The 24,344-nt window shown below is 35.5% G+C and overlaps 1 protein-coding gene and 1 non-coding gene across 8 annotated transcripts in view; one reads left to right on the forward strand and one right to left on the reverse strand.

Annotated features, from left to right (window-relative positions):
• Positions 1–2,707: 2,707 nt before the first annotated feature.
• Rps6ka3 (ribosomal protein S6 kinase A3) overlaps positions 2,708–24,344 on the reverse strand; it is a 142,213-nt gene continuing 120,576 nt past the window's right edge. For 6 of the 7 annotated variants that reach the window (XM_047537016.1, XM_047537019.1, XM_047537020.1 and 3 more), the window contains 9 exons: positions 23,816–23,940; positions 19,569–19,694; positions 17,247–17,336; positions 15,402–15,560; positions 13,557–13,718; positions 12,203–12,279; positions 11,738–11,855; positions 8,581–8,721; positions 2,708–7,915 (listed from right to left, as the gene is read on the reverse strand). In XM_047537016.1, the coding sequence (XP_047392972.1) occupies positions 7,793–7,915; positions 8,581–8,721; positions 11,738–11,855; positions 12,203–12,279; positions 13,557–13,718; positions 15,402–15,560; positions 17,247–17,336; positions 19,569–19,694; positions 23,816–23,940 (1,121 nt within the window). In that variant the 3' untranslated portion in view covers positions 2,708–7,792. The remainder of the gene's footprint in view (positions 7,916–8,580; positions 8,722–11,737; positions 11,856–12,202; positions 12,280–13,556; positions 13,719–15,401; positions 15,561–17,246; positions 17,337–19,568; positions 19,695–23,815; positions 23,941–24,344) is intronic. The other variant, XM_047537021.1, reaches the window with a different exon arrangement.
• On the forward strand, positions 10,838–10,911 carry Trnav-cac (transfer RNA valine (anticodon CAC)). The gene has a single exon. It is a non-coding gene; the product is annotated as a tRNA-Val (tRNA).

Raw genomic sequence — 24,344 nt, forward strand, 5'->3', positions numbered from 1 at the left:
TTGCAGTGGTATCAGCTTGCATAACTGTATTTCTTCCAACATATAGTGTCCAGAAGTGTACACACAGCTTAAACCAAAATGATCCCAGATTGGAGTTTTGCTCAGTGGGTGTAGTATAAAGGCAAAGATGTAAGGAAGTTAAGGGTGCTTCTGAGAGAGAAGTTCAGATGATCAATTTTGAGGCCATGAGGTTCAGTCTGAGTAGTAAAGGAAATAAAGTGGATAAAATTCAAATTTTTAATATGATTAATTATGCATTTGAAGATCTGGCCCCTGCCTATCACTTGAGTCTCAAGTCTTCTTATATTTTAAGCTCCAGGTATACAAAACATTTTATTTTCACAAGAACCTCTTATTCTGTCTAAATCTCCATATATTCTGTTCTATTCTTCACCTTTCCTCTTTTAGGTCTCAGCTTACATTGTTTCCTTGGAATGTCTGCCCTAATCCCTAGGCAGCCTGGCTATATATTTTTAAAGCATCATCCTGCACTTCTTTTACCTATATTTTTTAGTGTCAATTCTATCAATCCAGGGTGCATTAACACAAAACTGCAGAACGCATTCCCATAACATATTTCTACTCTGGGTCAGCTTAAGGAGTCAGGAATTTCTCTAGATAAACATGGTGGTAGACTAGTAAACTCTTAAGATGTCCATGTATGAATACCAGGAAACTGTGAATGTTATCTCACATAGTAAAAGGGAATTTATGTTGCAGATGCAACAAAGATTGTTAATCAGTTGACCTTGAAATGCGGCAATTATTCTAGATCAACTGGGTAAATCAGATCTAATCACACAAATCTTCGTAAATGAAAAAGGCAGAAGAGGGATCAGAGAGGTAGATGCACATGAAAAGGACCAGACCACTGTTGCTATATTTTTGTTGTTGTTTACTTTTTTGCAGTACTGGGGATGGAACCCAGGGACTCCAGAGTGCTAGGCAAACACTCTAATACTGAGCTGCTCCCCACCCCTCCCCAAAGCATGCTGCTGCTTTTGAAGATGGAGGAAGGGTTCCATGAGTCAAGTGATACAGGTGGTCTTTAGAAACTGGAAAAAGCAAGGAACACTTCTACCCAAGAACCGCCCCAAAGTAGTACCACCCAGCTGAGACCCTTATTTTAACCCAGTGACACTCATATTAAACTTCCAAACTCCAGAACTGTTAAGATAAATTTTCATTGTTTTGAGTCACTAAATTTGTGGTTATTACAAAAGTGACAGAAAACAAATACAGTTAACATTCTTACAGTGTCAGTATAATTCCAACTAGACCTTAACACTGGCCATCATATCTGAATACCCAAATTTATCAAAGTGGATAATGCCTAAACCAGCTGTTATGGGCTGAATTATCTTCCCCAAATTCAAAAGTTGAACATCCAACCCCCAGTACCTCAGAATTAAATATCACAGTATTTGGAGAGGTGATCGAATTAAAATGAGACCATTAGGATAGGGTCTTAATGCAACATGATTGGTGTCCTTATAAAAAGGAACAGGCTGGACATGTTGCTCAGTGGTAGAGAACTTAACTAGCTTGGGCAAAGTTTTGTGTTCAATCCCTAGCACCACATACACACACGTACACAAAGAGGGACATCAGTGATGCTTATGCAGAGAGGATGAACCATGTGAAGAGGCAGAAAGAGGGCACCATCAAGTCAAAGGCAGAGGTCACAGTTTGCAGGCACCTGAATCTTGGACTTCCAGCTTTCAGAACTTTGAGAAAATAAATTTCTATTGTTTAAACTACCCAGTCTATGATATTTCCAAATATACAACTAAAAACATCAATAGGGAGAGAAAGGGGTAACTTCAGGCTTATATAACACGTACCCTCTCAGAAATCAATGATCTCAAATTTCCTTTCAAACATGCTAATGAGACTTGCTAGTAGAAAAATGAAAAAATTCTTCTAAAATGCTTTTAGCAAGATACACTTGGTCAGCTGGGTGCGGTGGCACATGCCTATAATCCCAGCGCTCGGGAGGCTGAGGCAGGACCCAGAGTTCAAAGCCAGCCTCAGCAACTTAGCGAGGCCCTAAGCAACTTACAAGACCCTGTCTCTAAATAAAATATAAAAAAGGTTGGGGATGTGGCTCAGTGGTTGAGTACCCCTGGGTTCAATCCCCAGTGTATACACACATATATACGTTTAGTCTTTATAGATGGCTTATTGTAAAACCTGCAATTCGTGATGTATGGCTGGCCAGAGAGAACAGGGGTAAGTTGTGTAAATGAGGTATGAAAAGGGGAAGCTGCAAAAGCAAATGACTCCCTTTGTTTGAACAAGGTCTTCACATATAACATTCATCTGGAAACTTATCCTTTAATTCTGAGTCCAAAATACACTGTAATGAGAAAGGAAAGGGACATTTTTGGAGTACTCTGGTAGTTTTGGACTTCTCCAAGAAAATAATGTTTCATTTGTGCCTAGTGACTAACTTGTATCTTTCAAATCATTAATCAGGTTTTATATCAGTAAGATATATAACTAATGTGAGTCATGTGTGTGTGATCTGACAAATCCTTTGGGTGAAACAAGATAATGAATAGCAAAATTATTTTGCACTTATTTCAGAAATATTCCTTTTTTAAGTTCTAGCAACACAATTTCAAAAATATGCTTTGGGTAGAATAACTTGATATTATAAGGTTTAATCATCACAATCAAAATAATCTGATAAAAGGGACATATGTGAATTTATTTGAATCTTTATTATATAAATTTTCATTTCTTTTAAAGATTACAAAACCTGTTCTACGACAGGAATACAAGCAATATTGTTCCAGGATTATTCATGGATACATCTTGAAAGAGCTTAGATTACACATTAATAGTATGATTTGCAAACTTCCCAGATTAGACTCTTAAGTAAAACAATTTAAAGTATTCAGTGATATTTGATTCTTTACAAGCAATTCATAATTATGGCAGCAGTGCCAAGCATCTGATGTGATTTAACCACCAATAAAGGGTACAATATGTAAGAACTTGTGATATGGTACCTTGGGCTTCTGGCATGCCTTTACTAGAGAGAAACTAGTATAAAGTAAGATCATATATAATAGTAGAAAATATTTGTGATTTTTTTCTTTTTTAAAAACTGCTTTAAGAGCTACCCATCCCATTCCCACCCATGGCCGAAAATGCAAAATAATTACAACCCATAGGTGTAGACCTTCCCTTTTGTTTAGGGCAAAAATTAAAATAAACTAAAACATGTATATGATTTTAGGAATTACAAACTCATCACCCATAATCACTAAGGATGCTAATGAATGGCAATACCTTGAAGCTTTTTTAAATTAAAAATCAAAGCTTTAGATGGTAAACTACATGTAGACACACAAACCAAAATCTTTATCCTTACGTCCTTGCTTTGTATTTAAAAGTTCTATTTTAAATACTTGTTTGAAAAACTCAGTATACAGTTCAATCAGTACTACAGTGATAATAGGAATAAAGATGCTCACTTCCATTAGATATTGAACTAATCTACTTAGAGAGGACTATTATAGCAACTCTCTTTTCATATACGTTTACATATACTGTACTCATATGGTATGTGCTCTAAAGACATTTTCTTAAGGTTTGCACCTCTGAACTTCTATCTCTAAATTTCCACTAATCTCTATTCAAAATGTCATATACTTTGCTAGTTACTCTGGGAGAAGTCATGGACATTTAAACAGCTTATCATGCAGTTCAAGGTTACATGGCAAAATAATGAGGAAAGTGCCTGAAGAGGTAGGAAGTAGGCTCTCATCCCAACCCTTGGTATGCCCTGTTATGAACAGTTAAAAGACTGGAATCAAAGTGGTAAATGTGAGATTGATAATACCAGACTTAAGAAAATTAAGTTGACTTAGTTACTATTTTTTGAGAACACTCAGTCACATTGGAACCAGTTACAAGTCACTTGATCACACAGAATGCAGCAGTGTCAAAAATACATAAAGCACATTGTAGATACAAATTCTTCTTGGTCATCCATATTTGGGTATCATCACTCTGTAGATTCTTCACTGCAAAAAGTGGTTAAGTGTGACTCTGCAGAATACCACAGTCTCAAGAAAGTGAATTCATCCCTTCATTAATTGGTCTCCACCAATGGTCACTTGGGGAGACCAGTAAAATGTAAGCAACCTGGGGCTGAAAAGAGGACTATTTTCATTAATTGGAATAAAAATACTGACTTAAGTCAACTTATCTGTGAATTAAATAAGGCTCAAAGTATACATCCAGTTTAAAGTTAGTCACAGGGAATTGAACCTTTCAGGACAGATCTCTAGGACTACACTGGAACCTTCTGGTTTAAGCACCAAGATCAGCCATGGAATCCAACGTATTTATGAATCACAGAAAATAGACCTTTTATATTCCTGAGCTATCTGTCCTAATACCTTCCTAAATCTCAAATGCTCAATATCACCATAAGATCTAGTTTACTCTATAAAATGTAGTAAAGCAAGCTGAAAAAATGGTAAGTCATTTATAAAGGTCAGGGAGTATGCATTGCTGGCCTCCATATGATTAAGCACATCTGTACCAAGGTCCCTAAATCTTGAATGCCAACTCTCATTCTAGACTGGGCCTACCCAGTTCTGTTCCTACCAAACACATTCTGCCTTCTCTTGAAGCCTTTGCACTCGCCCACCCTCTGTTCAAATCTTGCTTGGGGAGAGGGTATAGGGCACAGCTAAGTGCAAAGCCCCACCTCCTCAGATGTTCCCTGACCCCAACAGCAGCCACTTCTTAAAAACAGATAGGAAATTGTTGATTCAAAATCACTCACTGGAGTGTGATGCATGTGAAATGGGTGAATTCTACTGCATACACAACACACCCTTTCAGTGTCTTTTCCCACATGCCAGTCTCACAGCATCTTGATATTAGGCTTTGCCAAAATCACTGCATTTTTGGACTTCTGGGGTTGCTTGTGAATAAATGTACCCACATAAATAAAATCTGTTAAAATCAAGGGTCTAATGTATTTAGAAAGAAGATATCACTATAAACCAGGAAGACCTAAAATGATTCATAAAAGGCAAAAATAAAAATGGACAAAAAACTTACCTTAATTTAATATCATCACTCGAAAGGGAAGATACAAAACACATGGTAGTGTAATTCATACATTCCAGTATGTGCTTGGCAATGTTAAAAGCAATCTACCATTTTGAATAGTATTGTGTTTTATAAACTAAGAGGAAGTTTGTAAAAGGTACTGATAACTTTAAGACTGGACTAACAACTCCTGGGAGAAGCTCCAAAAATTGGAAGCAACTTGTAAAGGGCAGAAGACTTCAGGGTTCTCAATACCACAACCATAGAGGCCTGGAAGAACTGGACGTTGAGAAATTAATGGGAAGTTTAACTCAGCACAAGCACTACACTTGGAGCACATCGTTGGCCAAGTTTGCCCAAAGGCAATGAGAACATCAGAACCACAGACGGAAGAATTTAAGCCAGTAAACTGCATTTTTAGGTAGAAAGCTTTCACTTTTGCTTTTTGCCAATAAAACTGAGTTTGACTAGATAAAGAAGGGAATGATCCTTGAGAGAAAAATAAACTTGGTATCCTATAAAAGTAGATGACTGCCTTAAGAAATATATAGTTTTAATTCGGCTACTTGTCAGGGGATAATATGAAGGAAAGGCAGCATGGTGTTACGAAGAAAAAAAAAATGAAAAAAGTTAAGGATTCTAGCCTTTGACTTGGTTCTCAGGTTCTTCGTGTGCAATATGAGAAAATCTAACCAGGTAATTTATAAGGATTTATATGTTTACTTCTAGTTCCAAAAGACGATGATGGACAATACTCCTAAGCAATTAGGGAGTAACATCATTGTTAAAAATCTGAAAATATATCTTTTTCTGCTCAGAGTTACATTAAGAGTTAAAAGTGATAATAATTTGGGATGACCATGGCTTGAAACACTGAACAGAGAGGGGAAAAAAAGCTTTCTTTCCAAGCAACCGAAAGCAGCTTTTAATAGTTAGCATCCATATGCTCAAAAGCTTAAAAAAAACTTTCTATCTAGATCTTCTGATAACCTTCCTCTTATACATTTTATATTTAGCAGGTAAACTTACATTTGGATTTCTATGCAATAATCATTTTATGTTGTTTGGGCAAAAGGAATGTTATAAATTTCCTCTTTTTAAATTGCAAACAGGAGAAATTAAGGAATGACAAGTGGCTTTCAAGACATTTAGATAAAGCACACTCTATTGGCTTGATAGTCTTATAGGAAGATTTAAAGCTTCTGGCAGAAGATTTCTGATGTAACTGGCTTAGGACGTGACTTAGAAAGATCTGTTTGGGCACATTCCGATGAGGTAAGCTAAATCACTTCTTCCTTGCTGTTACTTTTTTTACATTACGTGTATTGATGTATGCTAGGTAGTTTGGCAAAGATACAAGTAATGATGGATACAGAAGTTTCTATCATCAAATAAAATAGTTGAAACTAGCAAATTAGATGTAGATAAGGAACACTGCAATGTAAGTGGACCTGGAGACCTTATGAAAACTGGTCACTTCTAAAATCAAAGGAAGAATTATATGGATATAAATCATCAGGAGGGATTCAGAAAATAAATATTCACTTGGCCTAACTTAGCCATGATTTCAGGTTAGAACAGATATTGTTTGATCAAGAATGTTTTATTCCCTAGAATAACAAAGTTTAAGTCCAATTTCATATAGAGGCCTGTGGCCTTCATTACATTCAAATTAGTGTTTAATATAGAGTATTTATTTAAACATGAAATATCCAATAGGACTTCAATTATGGTTTGCTAAATTTTCCTTCACCAAACTTTTTACCATGACTCTTAAAGGTCTTTGATGTACATTGGCAAAATCCCAAGTGATATGCCAAATACTAAGTATGGACACTATGTAAGAGTGAAAGTGCAAGGATTACTTCCTTAGTTCAAGAAAGAACCCTATGGAGTTGCAAAGTATATGGGCTAACTTCATAGGTGTACTCTTGATTTCATGCCCCCCACACATAACGTTCTGTACCATAACAGCTCTCTAGGTTAGTCTAACAGAGCACCTGACTTTAAGAAACAAACAAATGAACCAGTGAAACAGACAAGGGGAAAGATATGTACATTTTGAAAGTATTACATTCAACAGCTGTTCCACATGTGGCCATTTTTAGGGCTGTCCAACAATACTGTTAATCCAGGTGAGCTATTTAATCAGATTTAATAGTCAATTGATTAATAATAGATTCCAAGTTAAACAAGGCATGTATACATTAAAGAAAGCAGTACAGAAATGTACTGTATATGAACTGTTTACAAAAACATACAAAATGTTGGATGGCACAAGGGATACAGTGCTAATATAAACGGATTGTTTAAGCTAAGTGCTTAACATAAACTGTCCATCCCTATAACTAACAAAGAATATTTAAGGGACATGAAATATTTCCTATAAAAATAATGCTATATGGTGTAGAGTACTTTATTCAGTGTATTTTAGGTGGTATTCTTATGTTCATTATTTTTCTTGTTGATTCAGTGAATATATCTTCATCATGTTTTCATTTCATTTCATCCGAAGCTCCAGGAAAATCTAACTTGCTAACAATCATTTAAAGCGAGAAGAGACGAAAGCAGGAGCAGCAGCAGGAGCAGCAGCATTATGGGTACCAGCTGGGACAGTGTGTGCTTGCAGGTGTCTTTCAGATATGTGCTACCTGTCTCCAGAACTTGTGCTATCAGCTTACACCATGGTACCAAATATCTCACTGAGGTCACTTCACAGGGCTGTTGAGGTGATTTTTTTAATACCTCTCCGCTGAGCAAGAGTAGAGCGGCCTACTGGTTCCAAAACTGGTGACTGATTACGGTTTAAAGCAGAATATGTAGCTGCCATGGCACCCTGAAAAAAGAAAAGAAAATTAACAATAAAAGTGACATGTATGGGCTGGGGAGATAGCGCAGTTGGTAGAGTGCTTGCCTTGCAAGAAAAAGGCCCTGGGTTAGATCCCTGGTACTGCAAAAAAAAAAAAAAAAAAAAAAAAAAAAAAAAAGTGACATGTACCCAAACATGACATAGGTTTTTTCTTCTACATTTTTAGATGCAAATGTATATAGATTTTATTACTTTCACAATGAAAACAACCACACTGGTCAAATCCTCTAATTTAACTTCAACTCAGGTCAATGTGGGAGGCTGGAATTAGATCTGAAAGTATAGGGATGGGTTCAAAACAAGAGGTCCTTATTTTTCTAAGGACTATTCAGCTTTTGTCTTTGTTGAAGCCCTTAATATATTAAAAAAGGAATATCCATAAACTTATCTGTCCTTATTGGTAGTGAATACCTATTTCTGTAGACTGACAGAAATTCAAAAATCATTCTTAAACTAATTTCATTACTGATATTTTGGCATGCCTTGACTTTTCTAAGTCAGCCATGTAAGAGGACCTCACATTAGAAGGTAAAGGTAAGTTGCTAAGGCATGGAGAGGGCTTCTCAGTCTCTGCTGGCCCTGTCCCTCCTGGAAGACACAGAGAAAATACTGACTGAATGGGGACTGCTCACCTTTACTAGATGTGGTGCATCCTGCCTGTTTAGTTGGTATTGTGGCAGTTGATCCCAATGAACAATCCAAGGATGTCTGAGTACAAGAGCAGCAGTCAGTCTCTGATGAGGGTCTACATGAAGCATCTTTGAAACCAGGTCCTGTCATGTGAAGGATAAGAGTAAAATAAGCTTAATCCCCCCTCTTTTATTTTTTGCTTCTATTTCTGTGGCATGTAGTTCTAGTAAAGATTCTTCCTTAGCTTCTATGACACTGTTTTATCCTGGTAGCAGACCTTTGGACTCAAAGCAATTTGACCAACATGACAATTTGGAAAAAAAAATACTCCAAATCTCTCTTGTCTCCCATCTCTGAGTAACAATAATTTCGGTGCATTACAAAGGGTAAGTATATCACATTTTGCATATCTTTAAGGACTCTGGCTCTTTTCCCCCTCAGATTTTTTGAGCTTCTAACATTTTTGTAGGTTTATTTCTAAATAATTTTCAACTACCTAAGACTTTGGTGTTGCTATTGAAAAGCAGAACATAAACATCCAATAACAGGAATTCAATTGGAGGGTGCTCAATGTGGCCCCCCCTTGTTCCAAAGATTACAGGAGTCTTTAAATTTTTTTCTACATCAAAAGTAACTCATAGGGGCTGGGGAGATAGCTCAGCTGGTAGAGTGCTTGCCTTGCAAGCACAAGGCCCTGAGTTCAATCCCCAGTACCGCCAAAAAAAACCAAAAAACAAAAAACAAAAAACAAAAGTAACTCATAGGCATTACACATAAACCAGAAAATACAGAGAAATGAAAGAACATAAACAACACCCATAATTCCACTCTTCCAGAGGCAATCACTGTTAATACTAAGTATATATCCAAACACCCTCCTATACATGGAATATAGATTCATATCATCACTACATGGCTTTACACCTTTTCAAAATAACATAATTGTCATTTATAATCGCCAGAGAAGAATTCTGACCCTATGAAGCTTTCAGTTCAGTGAGGGACAGACAAAGCAAACAAGAAGTTCTTTGATGGGAAGGACAAGTAAGTACAAGGTGTATCTAGAGGAACATAAAGAGACACCTGACCTTAACTAGATGGATGTCTTAAAAGTGACCTCTTAAGATGAAGGTGAAACCTAAAGGATAAGAAGGAGCTGGATTACAGAAGGTAAGGGGGAAACAGAGCATTTCAGATAGACAGAAAGGAGTGCATTTTGAGAAACGACCTCAGGTACAAGAGAACATGTCACAGTTGAGGAACTGACTGGAGTGCAACATGGATGCAGTATAAATTGTCAAGGAGAATGTGGCAGCCAATGAAGTGGGAGATGTGAGAAGGGATTAGATCAGGAAAGTCTTTGTAAGTTGTGTTAGCAAGCCTGGACTTACTCTGGAGGAAAGAGGGTATTAAGTTTGTAGTTTAGAGAGATCACACTCACTAAGTGTAGAGGAAAATGGATTTGAGGGGTCAAGCCTGGAGACTCCAATTTAGAAAATTACATCTTCAGGTAGGGATATAAGAGATGGAGAAAAATGGATGGAAATGAAGTATTAAGAAGAAAGAACTAACAGACCCTAGTGGCTGACTAGATATGGGGCACTGGGAAGATGTTGCTCCAAGTACTCTCCTACTAGACAGTTATGGTTTCTTTCTTTTAGTTATTATTAACAGCTAAGAACAGAAATGAGCTACTGAACAGAATTAGAAATAAAACGTAAGCTGGGTGTGATGACCTGCACCTACAGTACTAGCGATTTGGAAGGCTGAAGCAGGTGAAAGATTACTTAAGCCCAGGAGTTCAGGGCCAGTGTGGGCAATAAAGACAGACCCCCCTCTCAATCAATCAATCAGTCAGTCAATAAGGAAGAGTCTAAAAAATAAAAAAGAAAAAGTGAACAAATTAGAGATCTCTCCTATCAAATTCTGAAAGTGGGCCAAAGTGCTTAAAATGAATAAAATATTGCAAAACTGTCCAGGGGAAAACAAAACTATCCCTAAGAAAATTAGCACTTTTACCAATGTTTCTTCATTTCCTTTATGTTTTTCAAATTTTGAAGTGGAAAACTTACTTTTTAAAAAAAAAACAACTTTTCTTTCAATAAACTGAAATTAGAGTCAGTGCTATTCTCAGGATGGCAGATCTAGAGAGATGGGCTTTTCAACTGGCTTCAAGCAGAGGCTATAAAACTATGCTATTGTTTACTGTGAAAAAGATGAGACCCCTTTCTTCATAACATGAATCAAAACTAGAGGGCTGGGGATATAGCTCAGTTGGTAGAGTGCTTGCCTCACAAGCACTAAGGCCCTGGGTTCAATCCCCAGTACCACCAAAAAAACCCCAAAAAACAAAAACAAAAACAAAAAACTAGAACATGGTGTAATATTCTAGGGAACAAGGGCTTTGGAATATGACATTTTATTTAAAGCATCTACATGTACCTGGTGTGTAACCACAGATGAGTTCACACTAAAGCTCTGATCCTTGGTTTCCTTTTTGTAAAGGGGATACTACCATCTATTTTACATGAGTTTTTATGAGTATTACATGAGATACTGAGGTGCAATGAAGTGTGATGCACATAATAGGCAAATAAAGAGTACCACCATTATTATCCATTATGCCTGTCAGTAAGAAGTAGCTTTAGCTGTGTAGATAACAAGGCCAAACCAATGTCTTCTGGGAAAGAAAATAAATGGTCCATTTTGGAGTTCAAGTTATTTGGTAACATCACCTTAATATACTACTTTAAACGTTTTTTTCCCCTCAGTACTGGGGAATTGAACCCAGGGCCTCATGTATACTAGGCAAGTACTCTATGACTGAGTTATACCCTCAGTCCCCTTTGAAAATCTGAGACAGTATTTTACAAAATTGCCCAGGCTGGCCTCGAAATTTCAATCATCTTGCCTCGGCCTGCAAATTACTGTGATTACAGGTGTGTGCCACTGTGCTTGGCTTAAGCAAAGTTTTTAACTGACAGTATTTCTTTTCACCAGGACAAATTATTTTCTCAAGAGCCAAAAGCTTGCATCAGCATTGGGGACATAGTTCGGTGGTACAGTACATATTTATTATGTGTGAGGTGTTGGATTTGATCCCCAGCACCAAAACCAAAACAGAATAAAAAAGAGCTTGTACTAGGAAGCCATACTTACCTTTGCTGTATCTGAAACAGAATTCCAGTAACCACCGCTCAGTGAGAATTTTCCACTACCTATTCGTGCCAATATTTCCTCTGGTGTATCATCAGGACCATTTGCAAACGGAGTGTAACTAATTTATAATAAAATTAAAACGTTAATGAATAAAATTTCTTTTTAGGTTGGTAATCTTTATACTCAGTTCAAGTTTCCGAAAATACTGATTCAGTTAATATAATACTTTATTAAAATGAAGCTTTATAGCTAGAAGTAGTCTAAATATATGGTACTATAAATATTTAAGTTAAAATCAATTTAAGACCTCAAGACATTAATGATACTGCTATAAATGTGGTATTTTATTTTATATGCATAAGAAAGCATGAGAAAACATGGAAAGAAAGATATTTACAACATAGGGCTTTTTAAAAACCTACATAATTTAAGCAAAATATTGATGAATAAATAGTACACACTCACCCAGTAAGCATTGTATAAAGAAGGACACCAAGACTCCATATATCACAAGCAGCATCATAGCCTTGTCGTTTTAAAACCTAGAAAAGGTAAAATATTAGCATTATCATGCTATTGTTTTTTATGTATTTGGATAGGCTATGAACTAAATTATATTTTTTTAAAATCAATGTATAAGAAAAACTTCAATGGCACATGAATAACAATTAAACCTATATTATATTATACAATTTGTATATATAAATTTAATTTGGTAGTTGAATAACATTTATTGAGAGTTGATGTAGTTACATAGAGAAATACAGAACAAATTGATCAATTTCTTATTAATTTATATTTTATACAGCACTAGAGAAATATTTACAAATACTTTTTTTTTTTTTTTGTGGTACTGGGGATCAAACTCAGGGCCTTGTGCTTGTGAGGCAAGCACGCTACCAGCTGAGCTATCTCCCCAGCCCTACAAATACTTTTAATAACACATATAACCTAGTACAAATGATATAATACAAAATACCACACATACATAAAAATATACATGAATAAACTGATTCACTCAAGCATTAAATAATCACTATTATTAGGCATAAGCTATGACAAATATGAAAAAAGACCAATTTCCTAAAAAAAAAAAAAAAATCAAGATATGGCAGGGGAAATATATAGTTAATAATTCAACATGATAAATATCATAACAAAATTATATCTGAAGTTATAGGTGTATAAAAATGATGAAGTGGGCTGGGGTTGTGGCTCAGTAGTAGAGTGCTTGCCTAGCACGTGTGAAGCACTGGGTTTGATCCTCAGCACCACATAAAAAATAAATAAATAAAAATGAGGAAGTAGTTTATTCATTTTTTGTGGAGCTAGGGAATCAAGTTTAAGACCTTTCACATACTAGGCAAGTGCTCTACACCACTGAGCATACCCCCAGCTTCAATTTATCCTTGACATGGGGGGAGAGGAAAGGTTAGCGAGTAGCCAGTTTGTGTGGGACCTTTAAGTAAGAATTCAGTAAGAAAAGGGAGGAGTTGGGGGAAGGGCAGAGGTCATTCAAAGGATAGAGGCAGGAGGGTAGAGGAGTCTAAGTGACAGGCAAGAAGTTCTGAGTGCCCGAAACTTCAGGTAAAGTATAGTAAAGAGATTGAAGACTTTTGTAATATTTAGAAATTTAGTTTTTCTCTTGTAGGCACTCAGATGTGATCGAAGCATTAAACAGGAAAATAAAGGGCTAGTATTTTAACATAATTATTTGTTCAATAAGTCTTCAATTAACAATGATTAACTATTCTATATTAAACACAGCAAGCAACTTTTTATATACCAAAATACTACAAGCAAACTCTCTCACAATTACCTCTGGTGCAACAAAGTTTGCAGTATAACAGGGAGTCATGAGAAGACCATTTTCTGCTCTCAGCTGTTTTGCAAAGCCAAAATCACAAATTCGAATAGATTCTGGATTACCAGACTCATCCACATAAAGAATGTTGCTAGGTTTCAAGTCCCTGTGAACCACCTAAGTTGAAATACAAATTAAAGAGTTAACATTAATGATACAGTTCTATTATGGAAAGTTCTTTATTCACAAACTGTGAAGCAATGTATCTAATGAGATGAGTCCTGACCTTTAACTTATCCCAACATTATAAAATACTGATAATGTAAGCATAATTCTCTTACATCAACCTGGAGCAAGGAGGAGGAGAAACAATAATAGTTACCTCTTCCCTCTTTATCCAATTGAGCAACTGGGTTAAGGATAAATGCAAATAGCAAAAATATCTAACTCCAAGTTATTTACTCATTTCACAAGATTTACTGAATGCCTATCATGTACCAATGTATTCTATAAGGAACAGTAGACACTGATGAACAAGAACCATAGATCCTGGCTGCTCTGTACTTGAAGCTTGCACAGTAACTGGGAAGGGCAGAGAATAGACAGGTTGAGGGATGGGAAGTAGGTGGAGAGGTCACTTTGAATAGCATTGTAAAGGAAGGTCTCTAAAGCAGAGAACATCTGACCCAAGACCAGAAGAACACAATAAATAAATCATAGTAACAATGGGATAAAGTCATTCTGAATAAAAGGAATAATGCATAGAAGGTAGGTACATGAAAAATATGTATTGACAGCAAGATGGAATAGGCAGGTGTTGAGGAATAAAAGGGAGGAAGGGGAAAAAAACCACCCTGGACTTTAAGTATTGCCTTTTGATATATACTATGTCACATAATAAAAAAATACATTTTCTTTAGAGTTTTGAATTATTTTCCTCCTTTAGTGACCTACTTGGATACTTCTTTTATCATATGCTTCTCTGATAACTCCCTTTTAGACCTGTGTTTCTCCATCAAATTCTAAGTTGATATTCTAATAAATCATCTTAGTTTTAGTTCCTAATATCCTGAATATTACTTCTTACTATTTTACTAACTGATTACTTACTGACTTCCTTTTTTTTTTTTTTTGCAGTGCTGGGGATCGAACTCAGGGCCTTATGCTTGCAAGGCAAGCACTCTACCAGCTGAGCTGTCTCCCCAGCCCTCTAACTGATTACTGATAAGGCGCTGGGAAAATAATATAAAAGACTTAGGTTATTGCAAAGTCATAAATTCTCCAATAAATATTGAATTCTACTAATTTCAAGGCACAATATTAGGCAAATCTTGATTAACTAGCAGTTAGGAAGCTCTAGGATTAACAATTTCCATTTGTTAGTTTCGAATTAAAATGTAAAAAAGAAGTAATCTTTGTTTCCCTTGCTTGTTTCTATGCCTCCTCACTCCTGATCTCCTTTCCTCCCTCTTTCCCTCATTTTCTCCTTTTCTTCTTTTCTTCCCAGAATTCCTTCTTTTAAAAGTATGATTTTTTTTTGTTGTTTTTTACTAAAATTTTGCCCTCTCAGATCTCCATTTTTTTTTCAAATGATGATCTCGCTCATGTTTTCTTGGAAAACATAAGGATTTAGTATAAACAAGCTAGGATTTCAAAGTAGTATTTCAAAGTTCAATGGAAAAAGTTTAATATAGAGATCAATCAGTAGGATAATGAATCTAATTGTAGTTATTTCCCATTAAGTGCAGAAATTAACTCCCACATTTGTAGTTTTAGTTAAAATATTTAAAAAGTGTGTGCATATGTGTGTGTGTGTGTGTGTGTGTGTGTGTGTGTATAAATAATGTTAAAAAGACTTACCCCTTGTGCATGAAGATATTCAACAGTTTTGGTTATAGTAAACAGGACTGCACTGGCTTCTCGTTCAGAGAAAAATTTCTGTCTAAGAATTTTATCCAGCAATTCACCTCCTTTCATAAGTTCTGTTACTACATACACGTATTTCCCATCATCATACACCTATAAAATTAAGCGTCAAAATATAAAACATTATTTGAAGATTTATGTGTGTCCCAAAGTTTAATACATTAAAGAGAGATTAAAACTCATTTTATATTCAAGAAAAATTTTATTTGCCACAAACAGTGAAAGATATAAAATCTGCAAACAGTTTTCTATAGGTGTAGAACATGAAAATAAAAATTGATGAGACTGAATGTCAGGAAATAAAAATTGATGAGATTGAATGTCAGAAAAATACTGTGAAAATTTCTTCTGTGTCACTTAAGTCATGGTAATCAAAACAACTATGGGTATGGTGTGCAAGAGGGTACTGAACTTATGTTCTCAGAGTCTGTTTCTCGATCTCTTTCTATCTACTGATGACAGTAGGGACTGATATCAAGGACACACTCCTGTGATTTTCCTGGAATTTCTGCAAAGGCTAAACTTCTATATTTACATACACAGAATGAATGAATTATTTCGTTTTAATTAAGCTGAGAAAACTAGTTATAGGTAAGAATTAGGTAGGAAGATTAATTATTAAAGAGAAATTCCATCCAACCACAAAGAGGTGAACTCTTAACACAGAAATAGAAAGCTCACTGGAATTTTGGATTTGTACCCCAGGCAATCCCTAACTGAAATAATCTCTTTATTAAACTTAAGTTCTTTTTATTTCCCTCTCACCATAGTGTTACTGGAAACCTTTAGGTAGCTTCATAAGCAGTACCAGATACTATATGGGTGCCAGGGCCTCAAACACAGAGAAAATGAAGTTAAGTTTCTATCCTCAAATTTTCTTACTGTAGTATGGGAGAAACACATAAGAGTAAAATAGTGTTGGAGATGTTGTAATAAAAGTCTGAGAAAAATTTTAGAGATTTAGCATTTGAAATGAAGAAGAAGCGAGGACATTAAAAAATAGTGACAGGGAGTTTCCAAGGCTAGACTGAGAGAAAGTATTTCTAGATATCCTTTTTTAATTTTCTTGATCAAATTCTTGGAGATTATGTTAAACAGTCACTTAAGCTGAACAGCTTCACATTTTAATGTGATTAAGTTAACATTCTTCTTCTAACAAGCAGTAATAAATTAATCTGAGAAAATTAGAGTTTTCATAACACCCACATATAGCCTTTGGACCTATTTCAGCACCAGCAATAAGAGTGAGCTGAACACTACCTGGGCAATGCACTTTGCCAATACTATGTTATAATAAAAGCCATAGGAAATAAAGGAAGCAGGGTAACATGACAGCTCAGGGAGTGTGACAACTGCTATAGAGGAAGGCAGGGGCTTGAGGGGCTGGGGAGTATGAATTATAGGAAGGGAAGTAATGTGGGTAGATAAGTGCATTTAGCTCTCTCTGGCAGTTGTGTTAAACAGTTTGGGGAGTCTGCAGAGACTCGTCAATCCTGAATGTTAATTAATAGCAATATTAATATTGGACATTTATGTATATGTTCAAGCAAATGCAGATACTAAAAGCAATGATGTTAAAATACTTTTCTTCTTAAAGCATAAATAGAAAATTATAGAAATTATTTTTCTTTAGAAATGGAATTATGCTACATGTTATACTCAAATCTACTTTTTAAACTTATTATATGGAGGCCTTTGTCTACCACATGACATTTTAAAATATCCCAAATGAGAGTTAGACAACTGAGTCAAATGATCCTCATTAAAGAATATACTTACATCCTTTAGAGTAATGATGTTTGGATGCTGTCCATAACGAAGTAGAATCTCAATTTCTTCTGTTGGGTCTCTCTTGCTTTTATCAATAATCTAAAAGGCAAATATTTATTACAAAACCTCATAAACATAAACTGTGAATGTTTATAGCCACAGACCTTAGGTATCATTCGTGTGTGTGTGTGTGTGTGTGTGTCTGTATGCATGACATTTATCATTTAGGTGTGTTCAACTACCTGGCTAGACTATTGAATTAGAAAGCTAGTCTTGATATAGACGGTAAGACTGTAAATGCTAACCTATGAGTCACATTCCCACCAATCTCTCCAGTGTAAATTTGTAGTAAGTTTAGGACTTACTAAAAACTGAAAAGCCTCAAGAAAAAGTACAAAAACACAGTTAAGATACCTTTTCCTCTACCCTTGAATGCCTTAAACTTTTGGGAATTCAGTTAACTTCTAACCATCTACCACTACAGATAATTAAGGGCTGGATGTATCTATAACACCATAAACTAGCATCTGTTTATTGAATCAACTTCATTTCTTTTAATAAAGTTCTTTAATGAAATATTCCGTTAGTTGTAAGCTACTTATAAAAATTAACAGTTAAGTAGAACAAACTTGTTTTTGAAGCTAAGTAGAAAGCTAGGCAGAAAACCACACCTACAATTTTACTTGTCTAGAATTAAGTTTAATTATAATAAAGCCCTTAAAATTCTAACATAGCTTTCTAATCCTTGTATGTCAGTTGCTTCTTAAAACATTCCTCATAATGTTTTAATCTGTTAAAGCAATATATTTTAAAAAGACAAGTTTGGTTTCAATTCACTCAAAAGGTAGTCTGAAACAAATTTTGTGGCTTTCATATATTCAATTTTAAAACAGGTCAGTAGTAAATGTATGCCAACCACTCCAGCAACTTAGGAAAGAACTTAACTCAATATTGAGTCCAATCTTTCTGAAATAGATTTAGTTGTAAAGCAAATTCCCAATTTGAAGAAAAGAGAAGATAAACATCTATGTATTCATTGTAACCAATTGCCAATGACAGTGTGGAATTAGCAAGTGGATAATTAAGAAGGTATATGGAACAGGCATGTTAAGTGATTAAGTGAAGAGGCTCTTGGAAAGCAGAACACATTGGGAAGTGTTATTTTTAACAACATTCTTTGATCTGCTAATCTGAGCCCAGTATACATTATACTTGTACTGTGCACCTCAGATTTGTTGTAATTTCAGTAGGATACAATCATGTTGGGATTGAATTTATGAATTTAACTTAAGTCACAGGAATACACAAATAGTTTGGAGATAACTTCAAGGATTTGGGTGTACTGCCCCTGGTTTATGCAATTCTAAGGGGCGCCTGAGGACATTTTTGTTTTTTTCTGGTAAGTTTATGGTGGCAAGACACATCCTTAAGGTGCACATCAAGTGTATTATTCCTCGTTCCTCCTTTTATGTAAACAACTTGAAAATTTCTATGTATTCTAGATTCCAATGAGATCAACTAGTAGGAGAATACTACGTTATTTGTTACTTCTATGGTTTATCTTTATATCTGATAGAAAGCCATATGGATCCAGATGACTTTTTAAATTAATTAGATCCAAGTTTGGAACAGTAATAACAATGTTACTCTCTCACTAACTAAACATGTTACTCGTATTTACAAACTAGTACTAAGGTTCAAGAAAAGTTGGAAGCTTTAGACATTAATTGAATTGCTTGAAGGGGGAGAGCAGAGATTACAATTTTAAGAGGTAAAAAGGCAGATACTTTGAATATAGTATTTGTTCATTCACAACTAAGATTTGAAATTCAAACTTCATCACAGAACTAGGTGCCTTAGAAAAATCTGTCTTACTACACCTGATGAAATTAACACTACTAATGATCATAAATTGTATGACCATGGCCCTTATTCTTTTATTGGTTCACAGATTCCTTTAGATGTAAAGAAATTTATGAAGGTTTTTACCAGAAAAATGTAAACATGCAAAATCTGGCATGAAATTTTGAGGAATTCTCTGACACCCTGACCATAAAATGGGGACTTCTGAGAGTGAAAGGAGCACTATTAAAAACGTGAGGTACAAACTTGTATTACCCTGGGCTAACTGGATATACGGACATCTTATTTTTAGTCTCAGGGGAATCCCTGATTCCAGATTAAAATCTTTGAAAATCACTAGTCCAGATATTTAATCTATCTTAACTTATAACAAAAGGCACTTTTACCAAAGAGTGTAATTTTTAACTGGTACTGATAAGCATAAGTAAGAAATGATACAGCTACATTTAAAAATCTAAATATACTTACCTTCACTGCAAACTCCATATTTGTGGCTTTATGTATACATCTCTTGCAAACAGAGTATGAACCAACTCCAATATCTTCTTTTACTTCATATCCATCAGTAAACTGAATACTGTTCCTATGCAACTGCTATGAACACAATTATAAATTGATGAAGAGTTCTATAATGCCTTTAATGCATTTCATAACAAGGGAATATGTTACTAGGTATGCATTGCTGATAACTACAAATATAAATGAATATTGTTGAAAATAAAAATGATTCTTTATGGCACTTATTCTTGTACAAGGCTGCTGTTTCAGCCTCCTGAGTAGCCCAGATTATAAGCATGTACCACTGTGACAGGCAAAGTACAACTTTTTAAAAAGCTCATGATCAGAGAAAAGAGAGCCTCTTCAACAAATGACGCTGGGAAAACTGGAAACCCATATGTAATAGAACGAAAGTTAACTCCTATCTCTCACCCTGCACAAAAATAAACTCTAAGTGGATCAAAGACCTAGTAATTAGTCCAGAAACCCTGTACATACTAGAAGAAAATATAGGCCAAACACTTCAACACATTGGCTCAGGAACTGACTTCCTTAGCAAGACTCCTAAAGTACAAGAAATAAAATAAAAAATCAATAAATGGGATGGCATTTATTGAATGAAGAAAAAGAAAAAGTTAAGAGCATGAAGAGAGAGCCTAGAGAATGGGAGAAAATTTTCGCCACCTGCACTTCAGATAGGGAATTAATTTTCAGGATATACAAAGAACTCAAGAAATTTAACACCAAGAAAAAAACTCCAAATAACCCAATCAATAAAATGGGCAAAGGAACAGAGCAGACCCTTCTCAAAAGAAATACAAAAGGTCAACAAATATATGAAAAAATGTTCAACATCTCTAGCAATTAGAGAAATGTAAATCAAAACTACACTGAGATTTCATGTCACTCTAGTAAGCAACTATCAAAAATACAATAACAATAAATGTTGGTGAGGATGTTTGAAAAGGGTATGTTCATACATTGTTGGTGGAACTGCAAATTGGTGCAACCACTCAGGAAAGCAGTATGGAGACTCCTCAAAAAACCAGGAATGGAACCACCATTTGATTCAGTGATCCCACTCCTTTGCATACGTTCAAAGAATTATAAAATCAGCATACTACAGTGATACATCCACATCAATGTTCATAGCAGCACAATTTACAATAGTTAAGCTATGGAGTCAACCTAGGGGCCCTTCAACAGATGAATGGATAAAGAAATTGTGGTATATATACACAATGGAATATTACTCAGCCATAAAGAATGACTTTATGACATTTGCCAGTAAATAGATGGATCTGGAGACTATTGTGCTAAATGAAATAAGCCAATACCAAAAAAACCAAAAGTTGAATGTTTTCACTAATACGTGGAAGCTAAACCACAATAAAGGTGGGGGGAGAAGAGAAGTTCAATAGATTAGGCAAAGGGGAATGAAGGAAATGGAGGGGGCATAGGACTAGGAAAGATAGAATGAACATAATTTTCCCATGTACATATATGAAAACACCTACGTGAATCCACAAGAATGTGGAATCCTAATTAGAATAATATATATTTCATGCTTGTATCATTTTATCAAAATGGATTCTACTGTCATCTCTAACTAAAGAGAAACAATTTAAAAAACTCATGTTCAAGAGGAAACACTGAATATGTACAACATAAAAAGCAGAGATACTTATTAAGGGGCCTATAGCTTTGTCTGTGATTTAGTGCCATTCCATTCCCCAAAGAGCTATAGGTTTTTTGAAGCACCTTTGCAAATAAGGAGAAGTTTGAAACTTCTGATATATAAGACTTATGAGAATTCAGAATTAGAACATGTGGATGGTTTAAGATGTACCACTTATTACGTAACCTTGAACTTGAACTTGTGTTTGGTCAAAGAGTAATGGTGAGGACTAAATAAAATGTATCTGCAAGTGATACCTATTGTCATTTTGGACTTTCAGTAGTCATGCTCTCCTTTCTTCACCCTTAAGTCATAGTTTCATACAAAATTTCAGGAAAAAAAACTGTTCATGAGTTAGGGACTAATAATGATAAATAGCAAATTACTGTTTCCATAAAGGGAACCGAGGGAAGCTGTGTTGCCCTTGGCTATACTGATTTGAGAGTCTCCATGCCTATGAGCTTTGCATAAAGTATAACTTGAATTCTGTAGACTATGTTTGTGATTTCTATGTTAAGTACATAAGTTATAATTTAAAAAACTTTTCCATATACTATGTGCTTGTATAGTTGTTATAGTTTGAATGTGAAGTGTCCCTGAAAAGCTCACATGTGAGACAATTCAAGAGGGTTCAGAGAGGAAATGACTGGGTTGCAAGAGTCTTAACCTAATCAGTGAATTAATGATTAACTGAGTGGTAATTGGAGGCAGGTGGGGTGTGACTATGGGGTATATATTTGTATCTGGCAAGTGGAGTCTCTCTACTTCCTGATCACACATGATGTGAGCTGCTTCCCTCCACCACCCTCTCCTGCCATGATGTGCAGCCTCACCTCAAGCCCTGAAGAATGGAACCAGTCTTCTATGAACTAAGACCTCAGAAACCATGAGCCCTCAAATAAACCTTTCCCCCCTACAGTTATTCTGGTCAGATCTTTTAGTCACAGCAGCAAAAGAGCTGACTAAAACAATAGTAAAAGGGACAGACTATTCCAATATAAGCCTTGTTTAAAAACGAGTGTTTAGGGCTGGGGGTGTAGTTCTGTATTAGAGTACCTGCCTGGTGTGCCCTACGTTTGATCCCCAGCACTATAAAAATAACTAAGTAAACAACAACAACAACGAAACAACCAGTGTCTAGGGCTCGGGTGTAGCAGAATAAGAGAGCACTTGCTTAGTGTGCATAAGGCCCTGGATTCAATCCCTAGGACTACAACAAACAAACAAACAAACAAAACATAAATAAACCTAGTGTTTAAACTGATTCTCTAGAAAGCAGAAAGCAAAGAAATGACTCATGAAAAAAACTTTAGAGCAATAGCAACTTGGGCTGGGGATGCAGCTTGGTAGTAGCATATGTAAGATCCTGTGTTGGGTCCCTAGTGTATGCATGCATATATACACAGAAGCAACATAGTCATCAAGCAAATAAAAAGATTAATTATATCCTAAATATGATTTGATGTCTCAAAATAGATTTAGTTCTGAGTAAAAAGGTGAATTATAGTTTTAGAAATTTAATTTTTTATTGATGCTTTGTATATATTTATGGCATACAGCATGACATTTCAATTAACACATAAGGGTGAATTAAATTTGTATCTCCATGTTAGGATGGGAGGAAAGAAATTGAATGGTTTGTTCTATTTGAGGTGTTCTAACAATATTTAATTTACTAGTCCAGCTGTTATAAACACACCCTAACCTGTCTCTATGGCCTTACTTTTTCTGTAACTCTGATAAATAGCTAGGATTAAGAGGTAGATGGCGCTCTAAGGCAATGCCCATAACCATGTCTTCCTAATGACAATGGGAACTCCAAAACAACCAGGGTATAATTCTTGGAAAACTTAAGATCTGAGTTCATTTTTAGTTCTTACACCTTTCTAAGGCAAAGATTGATGAACTATGGCCTGTGAGCCAAATCTGGTTCACTGCCTGTTTTTTTTTGCAAATGAAGTTATTCTGGTACTCAGTTATGCCCATTTGTTTATGTACTGTCTATGGCAGCTTTTGTGAGACAAGAGTAGAGTTGATTAGTCATGAGAGAGAAATATAGCCCATAAAACTTCAAATATCTATTTTCTGACCCTTTACAAAGTTTGCTGACCCCTATTCTAAGGCATCAAGGAACCAGGGGATCTCAGCCCACCATAGCAGGGAGTGAAACACATTAGGCCTGATAAACATTTTGAGGTACAGGACAGGAGACAGAAAAAATAATGATGCTTATGTTAATTCTCTTAGAATTCCACTTTCACATCACATAGGTGTCTAGGATTTTAGTTCATGCAACCTTTTCTTTTCTTCTTCTTTTTTTTTTTTTGGTGGTGAGGATTGAACCCAGGGCCTTGTGCATGCAAGGCAAGCACTCTACCAACTGAGCTATATCCCCAGCCCTCATGCAACCTTTTCAATGACATATGAAAGGAATTTCTAAGGGTAATTTCTTACTTAGCAGACAAAATCTAATCTTATTATTCATGTAATGAACTTTATCTTACATTTCAAATTAAAAATTATTTAGGAATCCACTCACCTGAACAATTGAATGTACACCAACTGTTTGCATAGCTTGGCTTTCATCATCTGAGGTAATAGCAACAAAACTAAAACCCCGAAAAAGCTGATGTGCGTTAGCACTAGGTGGAATGCCAGGTGAATCTGAAAATAAGAAATTACTAAGAATAGTCCTTTGAAATGTAATTTAGGAAAGAATTGTTGATTTGTGTTCTTTTTCACTTTGGAGTTCTTCTCAGGCACTGTGTGTATACCTTCTGCTATCTAGGATAATTCAGTGAGGTGCTGTGTCAGAACTGTCCTGGTTACTCTAACATCCTACTATCCCAGAGCCTAGAAAATAACTAATTCCTTTGAAGAACATAATAAATTGATTATTTTTGGGTTAATGGTATTTGAAATTAGTGTCATCCTATTGAATTCCCCGGAGCAATGGATAGTTTTTTTGTTATCTGAGTTCTTCAATATGGTAGCCAGTAGCCAAATGAGGCTACTGAGCATTTTCAATGTGCCCATTGGGACCGAGAAACTTTAATTTCAATTAATTT

The sequence above is a fragment of the Sciurus carolinensis genome, chromosome X (assembly GCF_902686445.1).
Source record: "Sciurus carolinensis chromosome X, mSciCar1.2, whole genome shotgun sequence".
NCBI lineage: Eukaryota > Metazoa > Chordata > Mammalia > Rodentia > Sciuridae > Sciurus > Sciurus carolinensis.